Below are 22,901 nucleotides of genomic sequence, written 5' to 3'. Positions count from 1 at the left end.
AAATACAAACGGTGCTGTGGCGACTGGTATGCCTCCACCATATCGCTTGGTTCTCCGAATAGGTCTAAATAATGATCTTCGCAATTTGAGACGGTAGTTGACTGGCAAAAAAAAAAAATGAAATGAAATGACATGAAATGACATAACATGACAAGACTGTCGCATATTTTTTGAGAGTTCACTGTCCTTGACCTAGGTCTCATTTTTGTTTCATTTTTTTCAATGAAATGAAATAAAACAACAACAACATATGTTTGTTGTTACACAAATTCAAAACGGTCAATGTATTACAAAAAAAATGCATACTTTATATGAAACCAACAATTATTCAATATAATTGCGTTAATGGAAAAGAGGGACCTTGTATAAATGCAGGCCACTCAGTACATTGAGCTCACATTACAACTTCATTTGATGGATAAATTGGTTTTGAGATCAACTTGTTGGGAATACGTTTCAGCATTTTAATCCTCGATAAATGACTTTTGACTCCATGACATCAAAAATTCCCCAGAAAATGATTGACAGGCAGTATCATATAGACCGATTCTATGTGGCGATTGGTGTATTGTGGCCCTCTATCTGCATGGGCAGCGCCACTACTGACGTGTTCACGCCTGCCCCCCCCCCCCAAAAACCTCCCCCACCCCCCTGATGCACGCGCACGGACAGTCGCAATGCAGCGCGCGTGTGCAGTGTTGTCTGCTCAGCTGTGTCTGCTACCCTAGCGGGTGAGCGGAGGGGGGGGGGGGGGGTAGACCGGGGGCCCAGAGCATTTATTCAGCAGTCTGAAAAGGGTCACACTTTTTGATGGTCTCATCGTATAAGGATGTGGCCAAGGGACAATAAAATGAATTGCTGGCAAGTCACATCCTGTACCGTAAGCCTAGGGGCGACAAAAAGGGACCCCGAAAAATGCATTTATTCAGCCGAAGGGGGTCACGGACAAAAGTTGGTGGATATTGTTCCTTTGGGTGTACTTATCATGAAAACAGCAATGCCAGCTGTTTTATCCTGGACTCAGCCCCAGCTAGTAGCCCAAAGGGCCCCACAAATATGGTGTTATTCAGCTGAAAAGGGTCACGGCTAATTTCTTTTGCAATGGAAGTAGTTCCCATCAGAGATATCCAAAACACCAATGCCAGCTATTTTATCATGTACGGGGCCCCAGACAGTAGCCCTAAAGTGCCCCACCCCCCATAGGCCCTACGTACAAACACACAAAAACATTGATTTTATTCAGTTGAAAAGAGTCACGGCTAATTTCTTTTGCAATGGAAGTAGTTCCCATCAGAGATATCCAAAACACCAATGCCAGCTATTCTATCCTTTACGGGGCCCCAGACAGTAGCCCCAAAGTGCCCCACCCCCATAGGCCATACGTACAAACACACACACACATTGATTTTATTCGTGCAGCTGAGAAAAATCACGGCTATTTTCTTTTGCAATGGAAGGAGTACCCATCAGAGATGTCAAAAACACCAAAGCTAGCTATCTTATCCAGTACGGGGCCCCGGACAGTAGCCCCAATGGAGCCCCCCCCCCCCCGGCACACACACACAAACACACACACACACACACACCACACACACAAACACACATATTAGTTTCATTCAACTAAAAAGGGTCACGGCTAATTTCTTTTGCAATGGAAGTAGAACCCATCAGAGATATCCAAAATACCAAAGCCAGTTATTTCATCCTGCACGGGGCCCCAGACAGTAGCCCAAAATGCCCCCCCCCCCCCTCCACCCCCCCCCCCCCCCCCCCACACACACACACACACACATTGATTTTATTCAGCTGAAAAGGGCCACGGCTTATTTCTTTTGCAATTTAAGTGGTACTCATCAGAGATATCCAAAACACCAAAGCCAGCGATTTTATCCTGTTCGGGGCCCCAGACAGTAGCCCCAAAGTAAATCCCCCCCCCCCCCCCCACACACACACACACACTCACTAGTTTCATTCAGCTGAAAAGGGTCACGGCTATAATTTCTTGTGCAATGGAAGTTGTACCCATCAGAGATATCCAAAATACCAAAGCCAGCTATTTTATCCTGCACGGGGCCCCAGTCAGTAGCCCCAAATTTCCCCCCCCCCCCCCCCACACACACACACATTGATTTTATTCAGCTGAAAAGGGTCATGGCTACTTTCTTTTGCAATCGGAAGTAGTAGGCATACTCATCAGAGATATCCAAAACACTAAAGCCAGTTATTTTATCCTGTACGGGGCCCCAGACAGTAGCCCCAAAGTGCACCCCTACACACACACACACACACACACACGCACACACATTAGTTTCATTCAGTTGAAAAGGGTCACGGCTATTTTCTTTTGCAATGGAAGTAGTACCCATCAGAGATATCCAAAATACCAAAGCTAGTTATTTTATCGTGCACGGGGCCCCAGACAGTATAGCCCAAACACGGGTAATTTCTTTTGCACTGGAAGAAGTACAGTATACCTGTCAGAGATATTCAACACACCAAGGCCAGTTGTTTATCTTGTACAGAGCCCCAGACAGTAGCTCCACTGAGTGTCCCATCCATTATACATGTACTGTGAATCAGCTGAAAATGGTCTTACAAATTCTTTTGTAACGTAAATATCAGGGCCTACTGAACAGAGATATCACAAACACCAAAGCAAGTCATCTTATCCTGTATACGGAGTCCTATAGGTTACTACAGCAGCAAAACACCCAAGAAATTTGCAAAGGAAGCATACTTATGTATAGCGCACAACCGAGATGACCATATTACGAAAACCAGTCATTTCATCATGTACCGGGCCCAGTACAGTAGCCATAAAGTGCCCCTCCCCCACATAATTATTATGACATCATTTAGCTGAAAAGAGTCATAGTTGTTTTTCTTTTACAATCGAAGTAGGCTTTACTTTACATCTGACGGTCAAAACCCCCAAATCAGCCTGCTCGGCGACCGCTCGGCGAGTTTTTAGCCAATATCGGTCGGTCGCCGACCGGTGACCGACCAGGCACTGCTGATTTATAGGGCAGCGGTCGGTCGCCCCTGAAGTTTTAGCGCGGAGTTAAAATTTCAGCGGTGACCGCTCGATTTCCACTCGCCGTCCAAAATACGCCTGGGCGGTGCCTGGGCGGTGGCCGCCCAGGCACCGCCCAAGCACCGACCTAATCGAGCGGTCACCGATCTTATCGAGCGGTCGCCGTTGGGCGGTTTAGGTGAAAAAAAAAAATAAGCCCCAAGAGAATCAGTTGCCGAGCAGTGGCCGCTCGATGACCGATGGGAGATCGGTTGGCCACCGGTCGGTCACCGGTCGGCGAGTTAAAAATTGACCGGCGTCGGGGCGGCGACTGCTTGATTTACAGCGGCGTTCCCCAGGGCATATTATAAAGAGCTGCCCAGCACCCGCCAAGAGAAACAGTAAGATTTCTGAACGAAGTCATCAACTCAGCCTGGTTTTCCCAACAATGTTCATTCACAAGAAAATGCCAAAAGCGCAAAGGAAAAGCACTTCAAAGCGATAAGAATGGGAGGGGGAATCGGGGCCGTCTGGAACACAGGTATGGAGAGAGAAAGAGGGTTTATCCCCGGAGGAAGAAGCAGGAAACTGTGGCTCTAATTGTCCACTCATCAGAAGAGGACTCGGTCACGTCGGCTGGAGACATAGAGGACAAGGAAGGAAAGGATAGCAACAGTGGGACAAATGACGACCTGCCCTTCATCCAACAATCACTGAACTCCAGCAAACGGTTCACAGAGGAGCAGGAAGAACAAATCGCACAGTTTTTTTTTTTTTTTTTTTTTTTTTTTTTTTTTTTTTTTTTAGGAGCATACATTGTTCTATAACATGGGGAACAATTATTACAAAAATAAGGCCAAGAGAGGACATACAATGTTGGGGGAGCTGGCTAAATCCCTAATGAGACCGACTGTCACAAACTGCTGGACTTTTGGATCTCGTTGTCGAAGTAGTTGAGGTGGAATCAACGACATCTTAGACCTCGTTGACCTCTCTGATGCAGAGAAAGAGCGTCATTGTTTATACAAAAATGGACATACAGTCCCAAATAATATTGCTCGTGAGAACATCCTGGCAGGGAACGACGGGCCACCGCTCGTACGCCGACAGGAAACCTCTGATGCCCTGCCGATCATCGGTCGGCCGCTGGTCGATTTTTTTAAAAAATCGACCGGTGGCCGGTGGGAGATCGCTCAGTTGCCGACGAGTCATCGCTCGGTGACTGATCGGACTCTGCGCTAAGAGGATCCTCGCATTTCGCCAAGTTTGACCTAAAATCGGCCGGCAACTGACGAGTCACCGACAGGACATCGACAGGTAATCGCTCGGGCACTGCTTGATTTTCGCTGGGGCTGTCAGCCTGCTCAACAGCTCCAAAAACTGCTGGGCAGTGCCAAAATCTCAGCGGCGACCGTGCAGGCTACAAATCGGTCGGTCGCCGCTCTGAGTGGTGACCGTAGTCCAGATACCCAAAACATCAAAGCCAGTTAGGTTTTCCAGCCCTTTGTCGGTTCATTTGATAGAAGGTTCGAATTCGTACAATGGGTATTCAAATTGACTATACCCTACGTTCATTCAAATTCGCCTTGACTTGCCGAAAAGGGTATTTTAGTCATTAAATTTCGCGAAAGACAGTCAAATTCCAAACGTGTTCTTCAAATTCAAATCATGCTATTTCTTTGTTTCAGATCATTTTAACGTGCCTTTCTATGTGTGTTTCGTTTCATCTGTAAATTACTGTTATAATAACAGTAAAAGTATCATATTTCTTATCTAGTATAACTGGATTTGGTTGTTCTGTAACCAGACTGGTAACGCTCCTTCTCTTTCATATACATGTCATTATAGGCCTATACTTGCCATGTAATGCAGATTAACTTAATTTTTTATAGTCATGACAACACAATAGATACAGACCTGTTATCTCTAGAAGACATAGAAATAATTATTCTAAAAAAAAATTGAGGATCATAACCTTGACTTCCTGGAACTGGCCGACCGCTCGTAATAAAGCGCTCGTAACGGCCAAATAATTTGTGGCTTCTTACTTCTTCGGATTCGAAAAGCACGTAAAAAAAAACAAAACAAAACAAAAAAAAAACCTGGTGTCAAAGTCTCTTAAACGAATACGAAAACATGTAAAGCTATGATGCTTACAAAACAATAACTACGATGAAAGAAAATAAGGAAAGAGGTCAAGCATTAACATATCTGGACTTCAGACATGTTAAATTAGATGGCCAGAAATAAATTTGAATGAACGAGTGCAGCATGTGATCACGTGACTATATCATTATGAATTTATGAATGAACGGATAGTGGAATGGTGCTTGTCTTATATATGGATTTCAGTTGAAAAAGTGTTATTTAGAATAAGGTTAGAGGTAATGTGAATGTTTCAAAATGAATTTGAATGAAGAGATTATGACATTGAACTACCATGTCATCTAGGCGAAATTTTTGCTAAATTTAATTCAACATTAAAGAATTCGATTAAAAGAGGTGCGAAATTGGCCCGGATGCAGGGCCTTTGACAGGTATAGCCCCAAGGTATTCCCACCCCATATGGATTAAGTGTTTTTAGGTGAAAAGAGTCATGTATGCCTATTTTCCTTGGCAGTGGAAATGATAGCTGAGATACGTAAAACACAAACCCATCCAGTTAAGGGGCCCCCAGCCAGTAGCTGGAAAGTGTTCCCGTATTATTTTATTCTAAGTGAAAAGAATCACTGCTATAATTTCTTTTGCAATGGAAGTATGTACTCAGCGAGGTATCAAAAACACCGAAACCTGTTATATAGCTGTATGGGGCCCCACGGAGTGTTCCTAAAGTGTCCCCACATCGACACATGTAATTCCACTATCAAGATCTGCATCCGATCTATTCAATCTGTCAGATCGGGAGAGAGCGGCAAAAGTGTACAACTAGTTCAAAATTTCTTCCCCATCTCCCCATCAAGATTGACCTATTTTGAATCGTAGCTCAAACGGGGAGAGGACAGTGCTATGACAGTGTAAATACCGCGGAATGAGCATAACAATTCTAGATTTTTCTGACCGTAGTAACAGTGGCACAAGAACGGGAAGTAGTCTAAACTAGACACCGACGACATGGTCCCGCTGCTGCGCCGCTTTCTTGATCAAAGCACAACCTTCCCCCCTCACTAAGTTCACTACTCTCGTATAAAATCAAGGCCTGTTCCTACGACGCTTCATTCCTGCTTCGATAACGCTGTTGGCCGCTTTAGCTACGCTGTTCCTTCGCTTTCCCAGACTCAATTACGCATGTCTTCCGCTCTCGCCGCTCTAAAATCGAACGTAGCCGATACGCTGGAAAATGTTAGCCAGAACAGCAAAACTGATGATGAGGAGGAGGACGTTGTCGTTGTCGCGAAAATGAAGACGAAGGAGCGCATATTTAAGAAGAAGAAGAGATGCAAACAATAAAGAGAATAAAGCAAAACACATTGGAGCTACTGTCTGGGGCCCCGTGCAGGATAAAATCTGACTTTGGTATTTTGGATATCCGATGGGTACTACTTCCATTGCAAAAGAAATTAGCCGTCACCCTTTTCGGCTAAATGAAACCAATATGTGTGTGTGTGTGTGTGTGTGTGTGTGTGTGTGTGTCTTTGTGTGTGTGTGTGTGTGTGTAGGGGGCACTATGGGGCTACTGTTTGGGGCCCCGTACAAGATAAAATAACTGGCTTTGGTGCTTTGGATATCTCTGATGAGTACTACTTCCGATTGCAAAAGAAAGTAGCCGCGACCCTTTTCAGCTGAGTAAAATCAATGTGTGTGTGTGGGGGGGGGGGGGGAGGGGGAGGGGTAAGGGGGCAATTTGGGGCTACTGTCTTGGGCCCCATGCATGATGAAATAACTGGCTTTGGTATTTTGGATTTATCTGATGGGTACTACTTCCATTGCAAAATAAATTAGCCGTGACCCTTTTCAGCTGAATGAAACTAGTGCGTGAGTATGTATGTAGGGGGGGGGGGTGGCACTTTGGGGCTACTGTCTGGGGCCCCATACAGGATAAAATAGCTGGCTTTGGTGTTTTGTATATCTCTGATGGGTACTACTTCCATTGTAAATGAAATTAGCCGTTACTCTTATCAGCCGAATAAAGTCAATGTGTGTGTGTGTGTGTGTGTGTGTGTGTGTGTTTGTAAGTAGGGCTTATAGGGGGCGGGGCACTTTGGGGCTACTGTTTGGGGCCCCATGCAGGATAAAATAGCTGGCTTTGGTGTTTTGGATATCTCTGATTGGTACTCCTTCCATTGCAAAAGAAATTAGCCATGACTCTTTTCAGCTGAATAAAATCAATGTTTGTGTGTGTTTGTACGTAGGGCCTAGGTGGGTGGGGCCCTTTGGGGCTACTGTCTGGGGCCCCGAACAGGATAAAATCGCTGGCATTGGTGTTTTGGATATCTCTGATGGGATCTACTTCCATTGCAAAAGAAATTAGCCGTGACCCTTTTCAGCTGAATAACACCATATTTGTGGGGCCCTTTGGGGCTACTGTCTGGGGCCCCGTACAGGATAAAATAGCTGGCATAGCTGTTTTCATGATAAGTACACCCAAAGGAAAAATATCCACCAACTTTTGTCCGTGACCCCCTTCGGCTGAATCAATGCATTTTTCGGGGTCCCTTTTTGTCGCCCCTAGGCTTACGGTACAGGATGTGACTTGCCAGCAATTCATTTTATTGACCCTTGGCCACATCCTTATATGATGAGACCATCAAAAAGTGTGACCCTTTTCAGCTGAATAAATGCTCTGGGCCCCCGGTCTGGGGGGGGAGGAGGGCTGAGGGGGGGGGGGTAGGCGGAGACACCGCAATGAGACCTAATGGCTGCGCCATGTAACCGCAACTTGTCTGCTGCCCTCAACGAACCCGAATCGGTCTGTTATGCATAATATTATGTACTAAGTTTCATGAGGACACCTTGAGCCATTTCTGAAGTATGGAGAGCAAAAATTATATTTTCACTTGAATTTCAACCTTTAACCTCATGGTCCCTGGTAATACATGTAAACACTAAGTTTAATACTAAGAAAAATTAATACATTCAGGCATTGTTTAGATACTGGGGGAAAATTTAATTCTAAGACTTTCACCTTGACCTTTGACCTTTAACCTTGAGTAAAATTTGACAGGCAAAACTTCGTCCACTCATACACATGTCATGCAAAGTTTCATTAGCATGCCTCAAATGATTATCAAGTTTGGCTGTCCACAAATTAAGTTGAGTTAAGTTTAAGTTAACAAGTTGCTCCCTCAGTTACCGTTGTAGTCTACATGTTTAAAGCCTACTACACTTCCAACAGCAAATGACACATTACATAATGCACAGCAAAAGATTACATACCTGGCATGATGATGCAGAGGTGACGGCTGTTGAGAGGAAAGTATCGGACATGTAGGGACACTTAAGACTGAACTTCGAAAGACGTGGCATATCAAATACCCATCTGGCCAAGTCATCTGCCATCGAGGACTGATATTGGGAATCGTCCTGAATGCTCTCAAAATCCAAGTCAAGATCTTGAATCTGCAGAGGAGGTGAGTCAAAATATTGATAAAAATGTGACAAATAATTATAATCATATGATAATGGCGAGAATGCAAAATGAACATATGAAGAGATTGCTTCCAAAGCGTTATATATATCATTATCAATGAATTTAGTGCCTCTAGGAAGCAAGCTCTTCATAGAGAAACCAACATTAACCAAGACAAATGTAGAAAACCTGAATCATGTTTTATACATGTATTCCTCGCAATGATCAACGATCCACTCCAGCAGACACCTTAGAAGAGCATTGGAAATGCGTAGATGACGTGACCATTGCTGAGAATAAGAAATTCAACTCTGCAAGTGTTGTCCCGGACGCGATTTTTTTTTTCCGTAACCCTAACGCGTCGAAATTGCCAATTGTGTCACTTGAGCAAAGACTATCAGTGTACTGGCTGGTTTTGTACGCATGCGCTTGGACTTCACGTTATGCATACTGTACTGCTATACTTAGTACTGTACTGCACAGTATGTACACATATACCAGTGGCATGGTCGTCTGCTAACACAGAATCAGATTCGAATGTGAATGGCACGCCCTTCAAACATAACAACGGGTTTGTGTGTATGTGTGTGTGTGTGTGTGTGTGTGTGTGTTTAAAAAAGAAGGTGATTCAGTAGCACAAGTGTGTGCGTAAGGCAGATATGGATTGGCTTAAAGTTACTAAGTAATCAGAAAGCCTTTTCTGAGATATTCATGCAGAATTCTATGTCAAGTACGCTACGTCCGCATGGTATGATTTGTATATTATGTGGGCCTATATTGTACTGTGTGTAAGAAAAATATGATTTAGAAGCACAAGAGATAAGAATTCAGCTGCTTATTTTTGTTCAAATTAATTTCATTGTAAACATGGGCCTGATATCGATGAAATTCTAATAAAGAATATCATTTTTTAAAAAAAGTTTTTTGGTGTATTATTCTGTTCGCACTGCAAGTATACACCCAACAGTAATACGTTCCCATTAATCGAAGTTCCAGAGGAAAATTAGAAGTGAGGACACAAGTCGTACATGGTAAATTGGAGCATTATTCGAAGACGTTTCACATGAGCAAGCCGTTTAGCAAGTATATCATTTTACAAAACTCAGCACTCGGTATATCGTGTACAACATAAGCAGGGAGGTGACCCATCACCTTGCTGGTATATTAGCAGGGAGGTGAGACTAAAATTCTCTCACCTCCCTGGTACACGGGAGGGTCCTTTTTCAATCAAAGTTACAAATCACTTGTCACTTTCACTGACAGCGATCACTTGTGTTCAGATTATTTATGGGCTGCCTTACGCGGCAGCCTCAAAAGTGGAGTGAACGTCAGGTGGTGTCCGTTGACAAGCCACGAATTATTTTTTTTATTTTATTTTATTTTTTTTTTTGTGGGGGGGGGGGAGTAGGATAATAGTGCTGCTTGATATAATGATGTGTACATAGGTCGTGAGGTAAAAGAAATTTCATTTCAATTCAATTCAATTCGATTTTATTGTCCGTTTCTGGAAATTTGTTTTGTTAGCATGCATACAAGTTACATCGATACATACAATATACAGAGCACACGTTTAACATGGATACATAGACATGATAAACACGCAAGAGATATATAGCAATACAATGTCAATGTCATTGTCAGAAATACATAACATTAAAGAAAATATTAATCTGTATGAATCAACGTTGTGTTGGGTGTGGTGTGCATTAACATACACAAGTGTGTAAACATGTATCAGATTTATAATAACTATATGTGACCCTGCACCTCAAAACAAACAAAAAGTCGCCAGACATGAATTTTTAGTTAAGATCATATTCTGAAAGAGCAGACTTTAAGCTTTGAAATGATGTATAACTCAAATCAAATGGACTCTCTTAACCTATTCAAATATTGGAAAGAAAGCACACACTCGGGAAAAGTGTGAACTGAGAAAAGAGGCTCTGAAGTACAGTGTCTATTCAAGCGCTTAATCTTTACAAACCGTGCTGGCTGTGGGATGAATGGGACAAAAAACAGGAAGTAAACCACCAGAGTAACAACAATGAAGGGATTATCAGATTAAAGTGAAATTGAGCATGCCTCATTAACACATTCGGTCCATAATTAATGCCAACTTTCAAAGCAGTAGCACTATCCTTTCAAAAGTTATTAGAGTTGAAAGTGAAGAGTGTGGACAAGGTTTTTCAGAAATGAAAAAGGGATTCTAAAGACACACCTAATCACACTATTCTACAAAAATGTTCGAGATAAACTGCTAAAAAACACACTTTCCTGCCCGTTTTATGATACCAAATTTTAGCATAATGTAAAAGAAGACCCGCTCTTTCAGAAAGTATGAAAAAGTCAAGTTCGGCTAGGTTGACCCATTTCACTTATTTTCAGTCATCACGCAAAATCAGTGTGTGCGACTTTATGTTCGTTTTGAGGTGCACTGTCACATATAAAACTTTTAAACAATATAAATTAATACATCTTTACGTCTAGATAAGTGATGGTATAAATAAAAATCTCGAAGGCTATTTATGTGCGTGTGTGTGCGTGTATATGTGTATACGTGTGTGAACGTACAAAAATGTAAGTCTATGATTTTTGACAAAACCGTATAAATTACATCCATACGATTGTTCTTTTGTTTTTGTTTTACAACAGCTGAGATACTGTATGATATAGTAATTTGCTAGTCAACTGTTAGGATGGCATTAACAGCTGTCTGTGAAGGGTTAGTGTATAGGATCGCATTTGTATAACATCAAAAATCTACGGTTTAAAGATGTTAAAAGCAATGACAGTATTCAGTGAAACATTGTGCCAACATCGATCCATGTGACGTTTACATGAATGGTTAGTCCAGCGTGGCACGACATAACTATGTGCATGTAGGTTGAGCCAACATTGGTTCGAAACCAAGATGTTGACTCCACGAGGAATTAATCACCTACACAGTGTTCAAAAATTCATTCTTCCCCCTCCCCCGCAGAAAAGTGGTGTTTTGATGTGCTCGTCACTTAATTTATGAAGAGTATTTTGATAATTTGAAAAGAAATCATTGAGAAATTTATTTGAAATGTATTTTCCATGATGAAGTAATAGAACTGATGTCACAGAGGTTATTTGTAAAATATTTGGAGTGATTACTATAGAGGATGAATTTAAAATGGAATACAAACATGTATTTTAAAGGTCCTGTTTACCGTTGAGAACAGTGATTTTAAAAATGTTCAAGATATCACTTTTGATGCATATTATGTGTAGGTCACTTCGTTGTATCACAAAACATCCCACCATATGAAACGTTTTCAATAAAGCATGAAATATATACGGAGATATCACTATTTTTCTCACTAAACCATAACTGTAGACGGTTTAATCTGGAAATTATTTTATTATAACTATTGTACACATTTTGTATATCTAAAATTACATAACATCGATGATAATGGTTCAAATATTTACATTGGTTGTTTCTATCCCTAACGCACATTTAAGAACTATTTTGAAGCACCAATGCTGGGTTTTTGTTTCATATGCAAAAGGTAAATGATGCCTTTACGTTAGAATATGAAATTTTGCATACATGTACTTTTTTTTTCTATTCTCTTGTATAGGAAGTCGCTGGAAACGTCATAGATTGCCTGATTTTCTTGATCGATTATAATTTGTTGAAGATTAGAATGATACCTGTCTTAAGAAGTTTTCCTCAATCTTTAACCAATAATATTTTCTTATTTGCCAAGGTTTTTTTAATTTTTTTTTTTTAAGAAGTTATCTTTAGTTTGGACTTCCCCTTACTTTAGGTTTCAAACACAGACATGTAAATTCATCTATTTCAACGTTTGACGTTGTATCTCAGATCAGCAAAAGTTGTCGATTTCTACAGCCTGGATGCATTAGGATGCGTGCAGAAAATGCACAGAAATTGGTTAGGAAAAACATATAGCACTAATACTAAAGTAATCATATGAGCGGTTGAATTGGCAGAAAGGGATGGAATAAACTTTATGAACATCCCAGCTAGCAGACGGAGGTCAAAAAGACGTCTCAATTTGGTTGCAACTACATGGTCAAAGTTGTCGCAAGTCTTAAAATGACAAGAAAATGACGTGATTTGAACGTCTCTTTGAAACGAATCTATCACGTCATGTTATGGACCTCCTGATGTGTTACGTCAGTTTTCCGACATATTTATTACCTAATATTGGTGACATATTGATGACGTAAAATTTACGTCAATTTTGCGACGTAATTTTTACGTCATAAACACGTATTAATGACGCAATCTACGTTGGTTTGCAACGTATTCATAGCGTTATTTAAATGACGTCTTAATACCGTAATATATACTTTGTTTTACAACGCATTTATGACGTCATATGAGCGACGTATTAACGTGAAATTTTATTCAGTTTTGCGACTTATTTATGACGTCATATTAGCGACGAACTAAAGACGTAAAATTCAAGTCAATTTTGTGACGTATTATTCACGTCGTATTACCGACGCATAAGTGAAGTAAAATTTACGTTGCTTTGCAACGTATTTATCACGTCATATTAATGACGTATTATAACGTGAAATTTAGGCTACACTGTTTTGGGACGTATATATGACGTTATAATAGCGACATGTGAACGTTATGTTCCCGTCAGTTTGCGACGTCTTTGTGACGTCATATAGTTAGGCCTACGTACGATAGTTTTATAATTATACAGTTTGTTTGCAATGTGTTTATCACGTCATATTAATGACGTATTATAACGTTAAATTCACGTTGTTTTGTGACGTTTTTACGACGTTATATTAACGACATGTGAACGTTATGTTCACGTCAGTTTTGTGACGTCTTTATGACGTCATATAATTAGGCCTACGAATTATATTTTTGTAGAGTTATATCAGTTTGTTTTGCAACGGATTTATCACGTCATATTAATGACGTATTATAACGTGAAATTTAGGCTACACTGTTTTGGGACGTATATATGACGTTATATTAGCGACATGTGAACGTTATGTTCCCGTCAGTTTGCGACGTCTTTGTGACGTCATATAGTTAGGCCTAGACGAATGATAGTTTTATAGTTATACAGTTTGTTTGCAATGTGTTTATCACGTCATAATAATGACGTATTATAACGTTAAATTCACGATGTTTTGCGACGTTTTTATGACGTTATATTAACGACATGTGAACGTTATGTTCACGTCAGTTTTGTGACGTCTTTATAACGTCATATAATTAGGCCTACGAATTATAGTTTTGTAGAGTTATATCAGTTTGTTTTGCAACGTATTTATCACGTCATATTAATGACGTATTATAATGTGAAATTTAGGCTACATTGTTTTGGGACGTATTTATGACGTTATATTAGCGACATATGAACGTTATGTTCACGTCAGTTTTGCGACGTCTTTGTGACGTCATATAATTAGGCCTACGAATTATAGAGTTTTATAGTTATATCAGTTTGCTTTGCAACGTGTTAATCACGTCATATTGATGACGTATTATAACGTTAAATTTACGTTGTTTTGCAACGTATTTATGACGTTTTATTAACATATGAACGTTATGTTCACGTCAGTTTTGCGACATCTTCATGACGTCATATAATTAGGCCAACGAATTATAGTTTTGTAGTTATATCAGTTTGTTTTGCAACGTATTTATCACGTCATATTAATGACGTACTATGACATTAAATTTACGTTGTTTTGCGACGTATTTGCGACGTTATCATATATAAGCGATATATTAACGTTATGTTTACGTAAGTTTTTCGACGTCTTTATAACGTCATATAGTTAGGCCTACTAATTATAGAGTTTTATAGAGTTATATCAGTTTGCTATGCGACATATTGTCGTCAGAATGACGACATTTTCACGTCATTACTGTCGTCAGAAAGACATCGAAACTAACAACAATAAGACGAATTTTGTTCAAATGGAAGATATAAAATGACGTCATTATTTAGACTTCAGAAAGGCGCAATAATTGTCGTTTGTTTAACGTAAATAAGCAAAGAAAGCAGACATCATTTAGACGTCTTAAACTGATGCCAGAAAGTCGTATTTCTGCTCAAATAGATGACGTCTAAAAGACGACATATTTGTGACGTCTTTCCGACGTCTGGGTTGTTATACAAAGACGTCATAAAGACGTGCAAATTACTAATTTAAAGACGAGACTGACGTCAAAAAAATCTTTTAGACCAAAATAAACAAATATATTGGACGTCATATAAACGTTTCAAACTGACGTCAATATGTCGTATTTTTACTCAAATGGAAGTTGTCCAAAAGACGTCATTGGTGGTCATATAAGAGTCGTCTTAATGACGTGTAAATCACAATTCTAAAGACAAGATGTACGTCAGAACGTCATCAGCACGTCGTTTACACGTCAATTCATGACTTTTTAACGTATATTGGAAAAGAAAACAAGGAATACATCTGAAAGACGCCTTTTCTTCCAGAACAAGGGAAATGGGCGTGATTTTGACGTGATTTTGAAGTCGTGGCCAGTTGGTTTATCAGTATTTCAGTTTAAGATCTAATAAAGCGCTTGTGAGCACCTCAAGGTACAATCATGATAAAAATCTAACTTATACCCTACTCCTGCAAATGTCCTAAGCCTTACATCTACGTCTACCACCTATTCATATATAAAATAGTTGCTAGTTCTGTTGTATCACGTTTAAGGGAAAAATTTGTAATGCTTTATGACATGGTTACTAAACTAGGTCACAGCAGGCTCAATCTTGAAATATATAAATATGTGTTCATAAAACACGCTGAAGTTTGAATAACAAACATTTTTTTTTAACAATAGAGTGCACAATTTCTGACACTTTAATGATTATGACCAGAATGTTTACTTTTTCAGACGTGAACAACAACCAGCTGTGACCTCGCTTTCATTTTCTTTCAGAATAACTCTTGATTATCATACGTTTTTTACGTTAGCATACACAAAACTTTGCAAGTAACGATATACTGCACACCTACCACACCCACACAAACACATAACACACATTGCACGCACTCGCACATACACACAAAGACACACACACAAAGTGCATGGAAGGTGCAATCATTGCACTTTCAGGCGCCCGCCCTCGAGTTTTCGGTGCAAAGAAAACACACACACACACACACACACATTGCATCATTGCTGATAGATTCCATATTTTTGTCCAGGCTTGGTATGGAGCTATATAGGTGACCATAATATGATGGCTATCATCGTTTAAACGTATATCAGTTTCCTATAGATGCATATTATCAAAACGCGTAAGTAGCGTCTGTGACTCTGAACAGATGCTTGATGTTCCAACTTAATGAAAAGACATTAAATTTGGCTAATATCGGGTAGATTAATTTTCTTTTGGTTATCCTTCACCATTAGAATAAATGAAATTAATTTGTGCCAAATAACAACACAGTATAAAACGATCGTTTCAAGTCGCTTCGACAAATGTGTATTACTCATAAACTCATGAACCCACCTTGGAATCTGATACCAGTTAATGCCAGGTGATTGTTTCTATAATATATCGATCACGAAGTTTCATAAAAAGTTACGAGTATAACAAGAACTCGAGTTTTGGAGCGCGCTCGGTAACCAGCTAACACGTGTGAATGCGGCTAGTGTTCTTACACCGAACAAACAAACAAACAAATCAGTGTTTTAATATTCAATCATGAATTATCTTCATCATTTCATTGAATCGACTTACAATAAGGGTTCTAGGCCATGTGGGCATTGAAGGGAGGGATCGAGTAGGATATATTGATAGTCGCAATGCTTATTTAACTGATGATAATGATGAAGCTGAAAATATGCAAGAGATTTCGTGAAGTTGTTGATGGAATGTGTAATTTTCATGAAAATTACACATTCCATCAACTTAATTGATACTGACATAAGTTATGTTAAAGGCAGTAATCATTCCCCCTACTTTCTGAAAGCGGTTTTTATAGTCAAATGTTCTTTCATTACGCAAGAAAGTAAAAACATGTTTTATGATTTTCTTTATATTTTCTTTATGTTGTTGTCCACACATGATATCATGAACTCAAGTATCCCCTTATCCAGTTGTACCAACATCTAAACGTTAAAAATGCATAACTTTTGCATCTTTTACAATATTGTGCGATTTTCCTTTAACTGTCACGGATGTGTTTTACTAATGTTGCTGCTTTCACTCAATCCACATTTCTCTTTGGGTGTGGAATTCCTTCACTGATGGTCGTTTTGGTAGAGGCAACGAGGCACAGTGATGAGGAGAACTATAGGGTTGGCAATGATAAAGTGAACATCCAAAAATATAGACCTATATAATCCGTACGTGATATTAGAAATTTAAATGAAAAGGAGTTGCTGTTTGCTTTATAAATGCTGTTTCAAAATGCCTTTATAAAGCTGATTGAATTAATATATCAATATAGAGATTTCATCGATCGAAATCAATGATTACACTCCCCCAGCTTCTCTTCCCTCCCCCATCTTCATCTTGGATGTTAGTGCATGAGAATTTAATCATATATCTTGATCTACATGAACCTGAACTAAAAAGGAGCCTACTACGCCTTTCTGAATCAATTTTTTTTAAAAGCACAATCATCGTGAGGTTGGAGAAGTATAAACCCAAATTAACCAATTAAGTAGTGTATTCATGTTACCCAATTAGACATAATGGACACTTCGAATCTGATTCTGCGTGGCTTAATAGACATGATCAATGTTAACAATAGCAATTGCTGCAGTTGTACGCCTATATAGGCCTATATAATACTTATATCATAATTCATTCCAAGCTTAGATTTCCAATTTACTTTTGCAAGATATTGATGAAAACTTCGAGTTTGCATCTTGTAGTCCATGACTGAATTTCTCTTTTCTAATGTTTTCATCGAGACGCTCAGCGCTTAGAAACATTGTAATAAGCGCTTTATAAATGATATTTATTATTATCATTAACAACGCAAGTCTTGCGAGACAAAAGGAAAAGTGTCAGAAGACGGCGAACAAAACCACAGGAATACCAGTAGTGTAAGCAGACGGCAAAGCAGAACGCGATGCCCATGGCGAAGTGGAAACACGCACACACACACACAACACACACACACACACACACACACGCACACACACACACACACACGAAGCCGTTGTTATGACAGTTCACAAGGCGGCGTGCCATTCTCACATTCTAATCTGATTCTGTGGTTAGCAGACGACCATGGTACTGTATACAGGAAAGCAACACAAGTATCGCAACCAACTAGTACTCTGATAGTCTTTGCTCAAGTGCCACAATTGGCAATTTCGACGCGTTAGGGTTACGGAAAAAAAAAATCGCGTCCCGGACACACTCAAGGAACTCAGTAGGTGGTTTGCCGAAGCGGAGACTCTGATAAAACTCAACCCTTCGACATGTAAAGTGAAGCGTGCCGCGTTCACCATAACACCAAAACACCCCTCAAGCTCAAGCTGAACGACAATGTTTTGGGAGAAAATAATAACAAAGTTCAAGCTCCTTGGGGTTCCTATTCAAAGTAATCTTCTTTAGGATTTGCATGTCGACGACATTGTCAAACGAGCTGCAAGGAAGCTCTACGTACTCCGCGTCATTAAACAATACAGGGCGCCATCTGAAGACCTACTTAACATCTTCACTAGCTACATCAGAGCAGTCCTAGAGTATAGCGTACCAGTGTGGTATTCATCCATAACAATACTAATAAACAAAGTAACGCCATCGAAATGGATCAAAAAAGAGCGCTCCGTATAATCTTGGGTAACAGGTATGAATCATATAAGGAGGCCTGTGTCATGTGCAACATCACTTCCCTCTGTGATAGAAGATATCAGTTGTGTCTGAGGTTCGCTGCCTCACTCTATGCGAGATTTCCAGACTGGTTCCCGCCGACACAGAACAGCTACAGAACCCTAAGTCATAGCAACAAACTCAGGAAGATCAAGTGCAGGACTGAGCGTTACAGGAGCAGTGTAAATGCCTTACTTAACAAGTAGATTCAACTTGAGATTGGTTGTTTATAGTTTTCAAGTGGTACTTGTATTGTACAGGTAATTTTATTATTGTTCTGTGTTCACATTATAACTCACACCAAAGGTATATAATTCACAGACATTTAAATATGTTTGCAGATTGATAAGTTGCAGGTTGATAAAGTTGAATACTAAAAGAATTTCATATGATTTTTATTTTACAGTTACCGTAATGTGATAAATATTTAATATAACACAATGTGAAGACAGAATATCATTATATTATGTAACATATCTTTCGGTTATTGTATACCAGTCAGTGTGATAATTTCTGATAATTTTATGCCTTGAATTGAAATTAAGCTGAAGCTTGTTTGTTTCAGTTCTTAATATGTTTTTGTATATCCTGATTACATCTCCTTTTTGCAACTTCCTAAACTTTTCTCTCTCCCACCCTCCCCCTCTCCCCCCTCCCTCTCTCACCCACTCACTTTCTTTTTATCTCTCCCTCTCTCTCTCTCTCTCTCTCTCTTCTCCAGTTTCATACTATGTTCTACAACCTAGACGGGCTTTACGTGCATTATATAAAATGACTAAAATGTGATATCAATTTGATTTCGCGTGAGTTGAAGAGGCTCTTAATCTTTTTTTTTTTTTTTTTTTTTTTTTTTGGGGGGGGAGGGTAAAACTCTAGAATTATTATTAAGCATTCTAAAAGTCACAACCAGTAATGCAATCATTTCTCCATATGTATTATGTTTTAATCAAAGTATGTCGTGATTGCGGTAACAGGATCAGATAATGCATAATTAACGTACAATTAATTTTTGTATTTGCAATGTCAAATGTTTGGGAAAAGGGTCATGGTGCCCGAGGCACCCACATAGAGTGGGATTTTTTTTTTTCCTTTGTCATGCCATGACGACTTTATTTTGGGGATGGGGCAGCTGAGACCAATAGTCTGAGAAAGTCATTTATACCAAAAATTGAGATGCAAGGTCTTGTCGCCCCAGCAACGATTTTTAATAAAACATAATCTGATTAATAAACGCGGGATGGATGCTTATTCTTCAGTAATCAAAAACTTTTCGCATATTTCTAACGACACTTTATGATAAATGGTATCATACATATTCCTCTTACTAATGTTATTGTAATTTGAATTATAGTGTAAATGAATTAGTGTTCTATTGTAAAGTATTATTCTCAGCATAATAATTAACGATATGTAATTCGGAAATTTGTTTCAGGTGTCAATTGAGTTTTGAAATATTTCTCCCTACATTTCTTTCTCCCCGTCTCTCTCTTTTTCTTTCTCTCTCTCCCTTTCTCCCCTCTCTCTCCCTCTCTCTCTCTCTCTCCACACATTCTCTTTTATCCCCAGCTTCACACTTGGTCCTGCAGTTTTCATGGTCATTTTACGTGCATATGTACAACGAGCAAAATGAGTTAAGCATCTGATTTCAGTATTAGTCCAGTCAAAATACGGCAAAAAGTGGGTTAACCCACAACTAATTGCAACAGAAACGATTCCACTTGCATTTGACTTGGAAGAGCTATTAAAATAACATATCAAAAGTTCCCTGAAATTCGAGTGGTGGATCAGTGTCTAATTTGCATAAATTCAAAATGGCCGCCATACAACCTATTTATGCCTATATCTCGGGACATATAACCCGCAGAAAGTAAATTCTGGTGTCTAAACCTATGTTTTTTAGGTCAAGGAATACAATTATGATATCTTTAGTAACTTTCAAGCATCCCTGTATATAATTTTTGCATATATTTGCATATAATCACATGCAAAATGGAGGCCATATGTCTGTGCAAGCCCGTATCTCCGTATATTTCATCTGTAATGGCCCCTTGTTGTCTGTGGTCTTAATTCTACTGCTAAGAATCATTAATGTAGTACACTCGGGAATAAGTCGCTAAATCTCTGATTAAATCTACATTTTATAAATCTATTCAAATTACCATCGTGTATACTCAAGTTTATATAGATATACACGCAAGATACACGTATATATACAACCTACTGTGTATATTCAAGTTTATACAGATATACACGTGTGTAACCTGCAGAACATACATGTCATGCCTGCAACCATAAAGTTCAAGGGCAAAAAGGTTGGCATAACACCATTCACAACATTAAGGAAATCGTATCCTTTCACCTACAATAGTTGCATAAATCTGCATTGATTAAAAGTACTGTACTACTCATATTCCATTTTCTTCAAATTAAGCCTCTGAACATGTTTATGTGGCAGGAATTGTTTAAAATACACATGTATCTTGTAACTGCGATGTAATCTAATTCCTTCATTTTAAATGGTTACCTGTGTCTATAATTATTATAATTCTTTATTTTTTCTGTCATTTATTTTCTTTTACTAGTATTTATACTCTCATATAGCTTCCAAAGTGTACTTACAGTAAACAAAAATTGGTCTTAAATCATTCAGCAGAATTTTTAAAACATCTTTTTCATACCTGTTGATGATTGTTGCCTCCATGTTTAGACGATACTTGTGTCTTTTTTGGCAAAACTTTTGGTAAACACATGTTTATCAATGAGCAACGGAAGGTAAGTCATATGACCGTGATTATTATTGTATAGAAGAGGATTTTGTCATATTTTCGCGCGGTTTCACCCAGTGACTTTCTGAAAAATGTAAAACATTATGATTCATATCCAGATAAAAAGAAAAAAAAATGCCTTAACATTTCTATTACTAGAACACTGGATTCATCAGTCGATCAATACAAACAGCATCCTTCTCGTCGGCTTCAAGCGACATATGACACGTATACATGAATTCTGATATGTCTTACTTTTAAAATTTTTCATGTTATTGGATCTGCATCTTTATCAAAAGAAATGTTTCATATTGCCTTGAGGCTTTACACTATTAAAAACTTTGAAAACACACATTTTTTTTCGGAAATGTGAGCAGTATGAGGGCTGAATTCAATATTTCTGGCGAAAAAGCAATCTGAAGCCAGATATGAACAAACTACATATTATTCTCCGTCCCCAACACTTCCAAAAGGTCCCTTCCCTCCACTTCAGCAGCAGCAGCTTTTCTTCAACTTAAACAGTGGAAGGGAAAGGACATACAATCATTGGAATTGGGACGATTTGAGGAGGATGTTTGATTAAAGATATGTCAGTGTATGTTCTGATTTCTACAGACAAAGCTGCAGCTATCAAGGAACTCCTGCTGAAGGAAGTTTGATGCAACTGCAAGACAGGCTGTTAGCAACTGGCAGTGTAGTTGCAGGTGGCCATTAGAAATCAGGCACTTGTAATATTGTATGTCTAAAATATGTGAAAAGTCAGATGATGCTGTTCTAATTGGTGACTAGGAATAAGGAGCATAAAGACGTCGAGACAGTTTACAAATGTGAGACTTACGACCCTTCTTTACGTCTGTATGAAATGAAGCCGAGATCCTGTTTGCTTTTAATCAATCAACTGAAAAATCACATTACCCTAGTTCAGAATCTATAGTAAAAGTATGGAATACTTTGTGTGTAAGCGAGTTTACTCATTTCACACTTTTATTATTGATCTATATGTTCAGAGATCACATTACAAGCGCATTATCGCAAGCCAGAAAATGAACATGATGTACTGGAAATGGAAGAAAATTTTTCTTGAAATCAAGTAACTTTGAATCACGAGATTTTACAATCATCTTAGCCAAAGGCTCAAGACAGCGAACTGATACTGCAAATAGCCATCATTTATCGTCTGGCGTCCGTCATGAGTCATGCATGCATTTTTCAAAAATCATTTTCAGATTCTCTTTAAAAATTCCATGCAATGAAAGATTCTCAACAAACTTGGCGAGTAGCATCCCAAGGATGACAGACTATCAAGTTGTTCAAATAGACACGTGTCACACCATGTCCAAAAGGTCCCAGAACCCCGAAATTAAGGAATCTAATCATGAAAAAATCTCAGAAAAAGAAAAAAAAAAATAGAACCAGGTGTGATAGAACTAGGTATATGGTACAAAGTTGAATATCTTGGCGACTGCATGTCCCCCTCTGAATTTAGAGTCGCTGCTTTTATATAATCAGGAGGACATTGAGCAAATGCATTGGTGAGTGTGTTGACATACTTTCAAGATTGTTCATGGCGGATCCAGGGTGAACACCATGGGGCTAGTGCCAAATAGGGACAGATTTTCACACTTTCATCATCTTCACAAATAGTGCATTCCATTTGCTACCAATCTTGGCTGGTAGAGCATTGTTAAAATGGGTACCATCCACCCCCCCCCCCCCCATAC

The 22,901-nt window shown here is 39.2% G+C and overlaps 1 protein-coding gene across 1 annotated transcript in view; it reads right to left on the bottom strand.

Moving 5' to 3' along the window:
- LOC140235700 (uncharacterized) overlaps positions 1-22,901 on the bottom strand; it is a 272,960-nt gene that overhangs the window by 2,892 nt on the left and 247,167 nt on the right. Inside the window, exon 11 of the mRNA XM_072315715.1 lies at positions 8,387-8,569. Within this exon, the coding sequence (XP_072171816.1) occupies positions 8,387-8,569 (183 nt within the window). The remainder of the gene's footprint in view (positions 1-8,386; positions 8,570-22,901) is intronic.

Source organism: Diadema setosum, chromosome 12 (genome assembly GCF_964275005.1).
Source record: "Diadema setosum chromosome 12, eeDiaSeto1, whole genome shotgun sequence".
NCBI lineage: Eukaryota > Metazoa > Echinodermata > Echinoidea > Diadematoida > Diadematidae > Diadema > Diadema setosum.
Note: the sequence above shows the minus strand (reverse complement) of the source record. Positions and strands in the feature narration are given on the sequence as shown.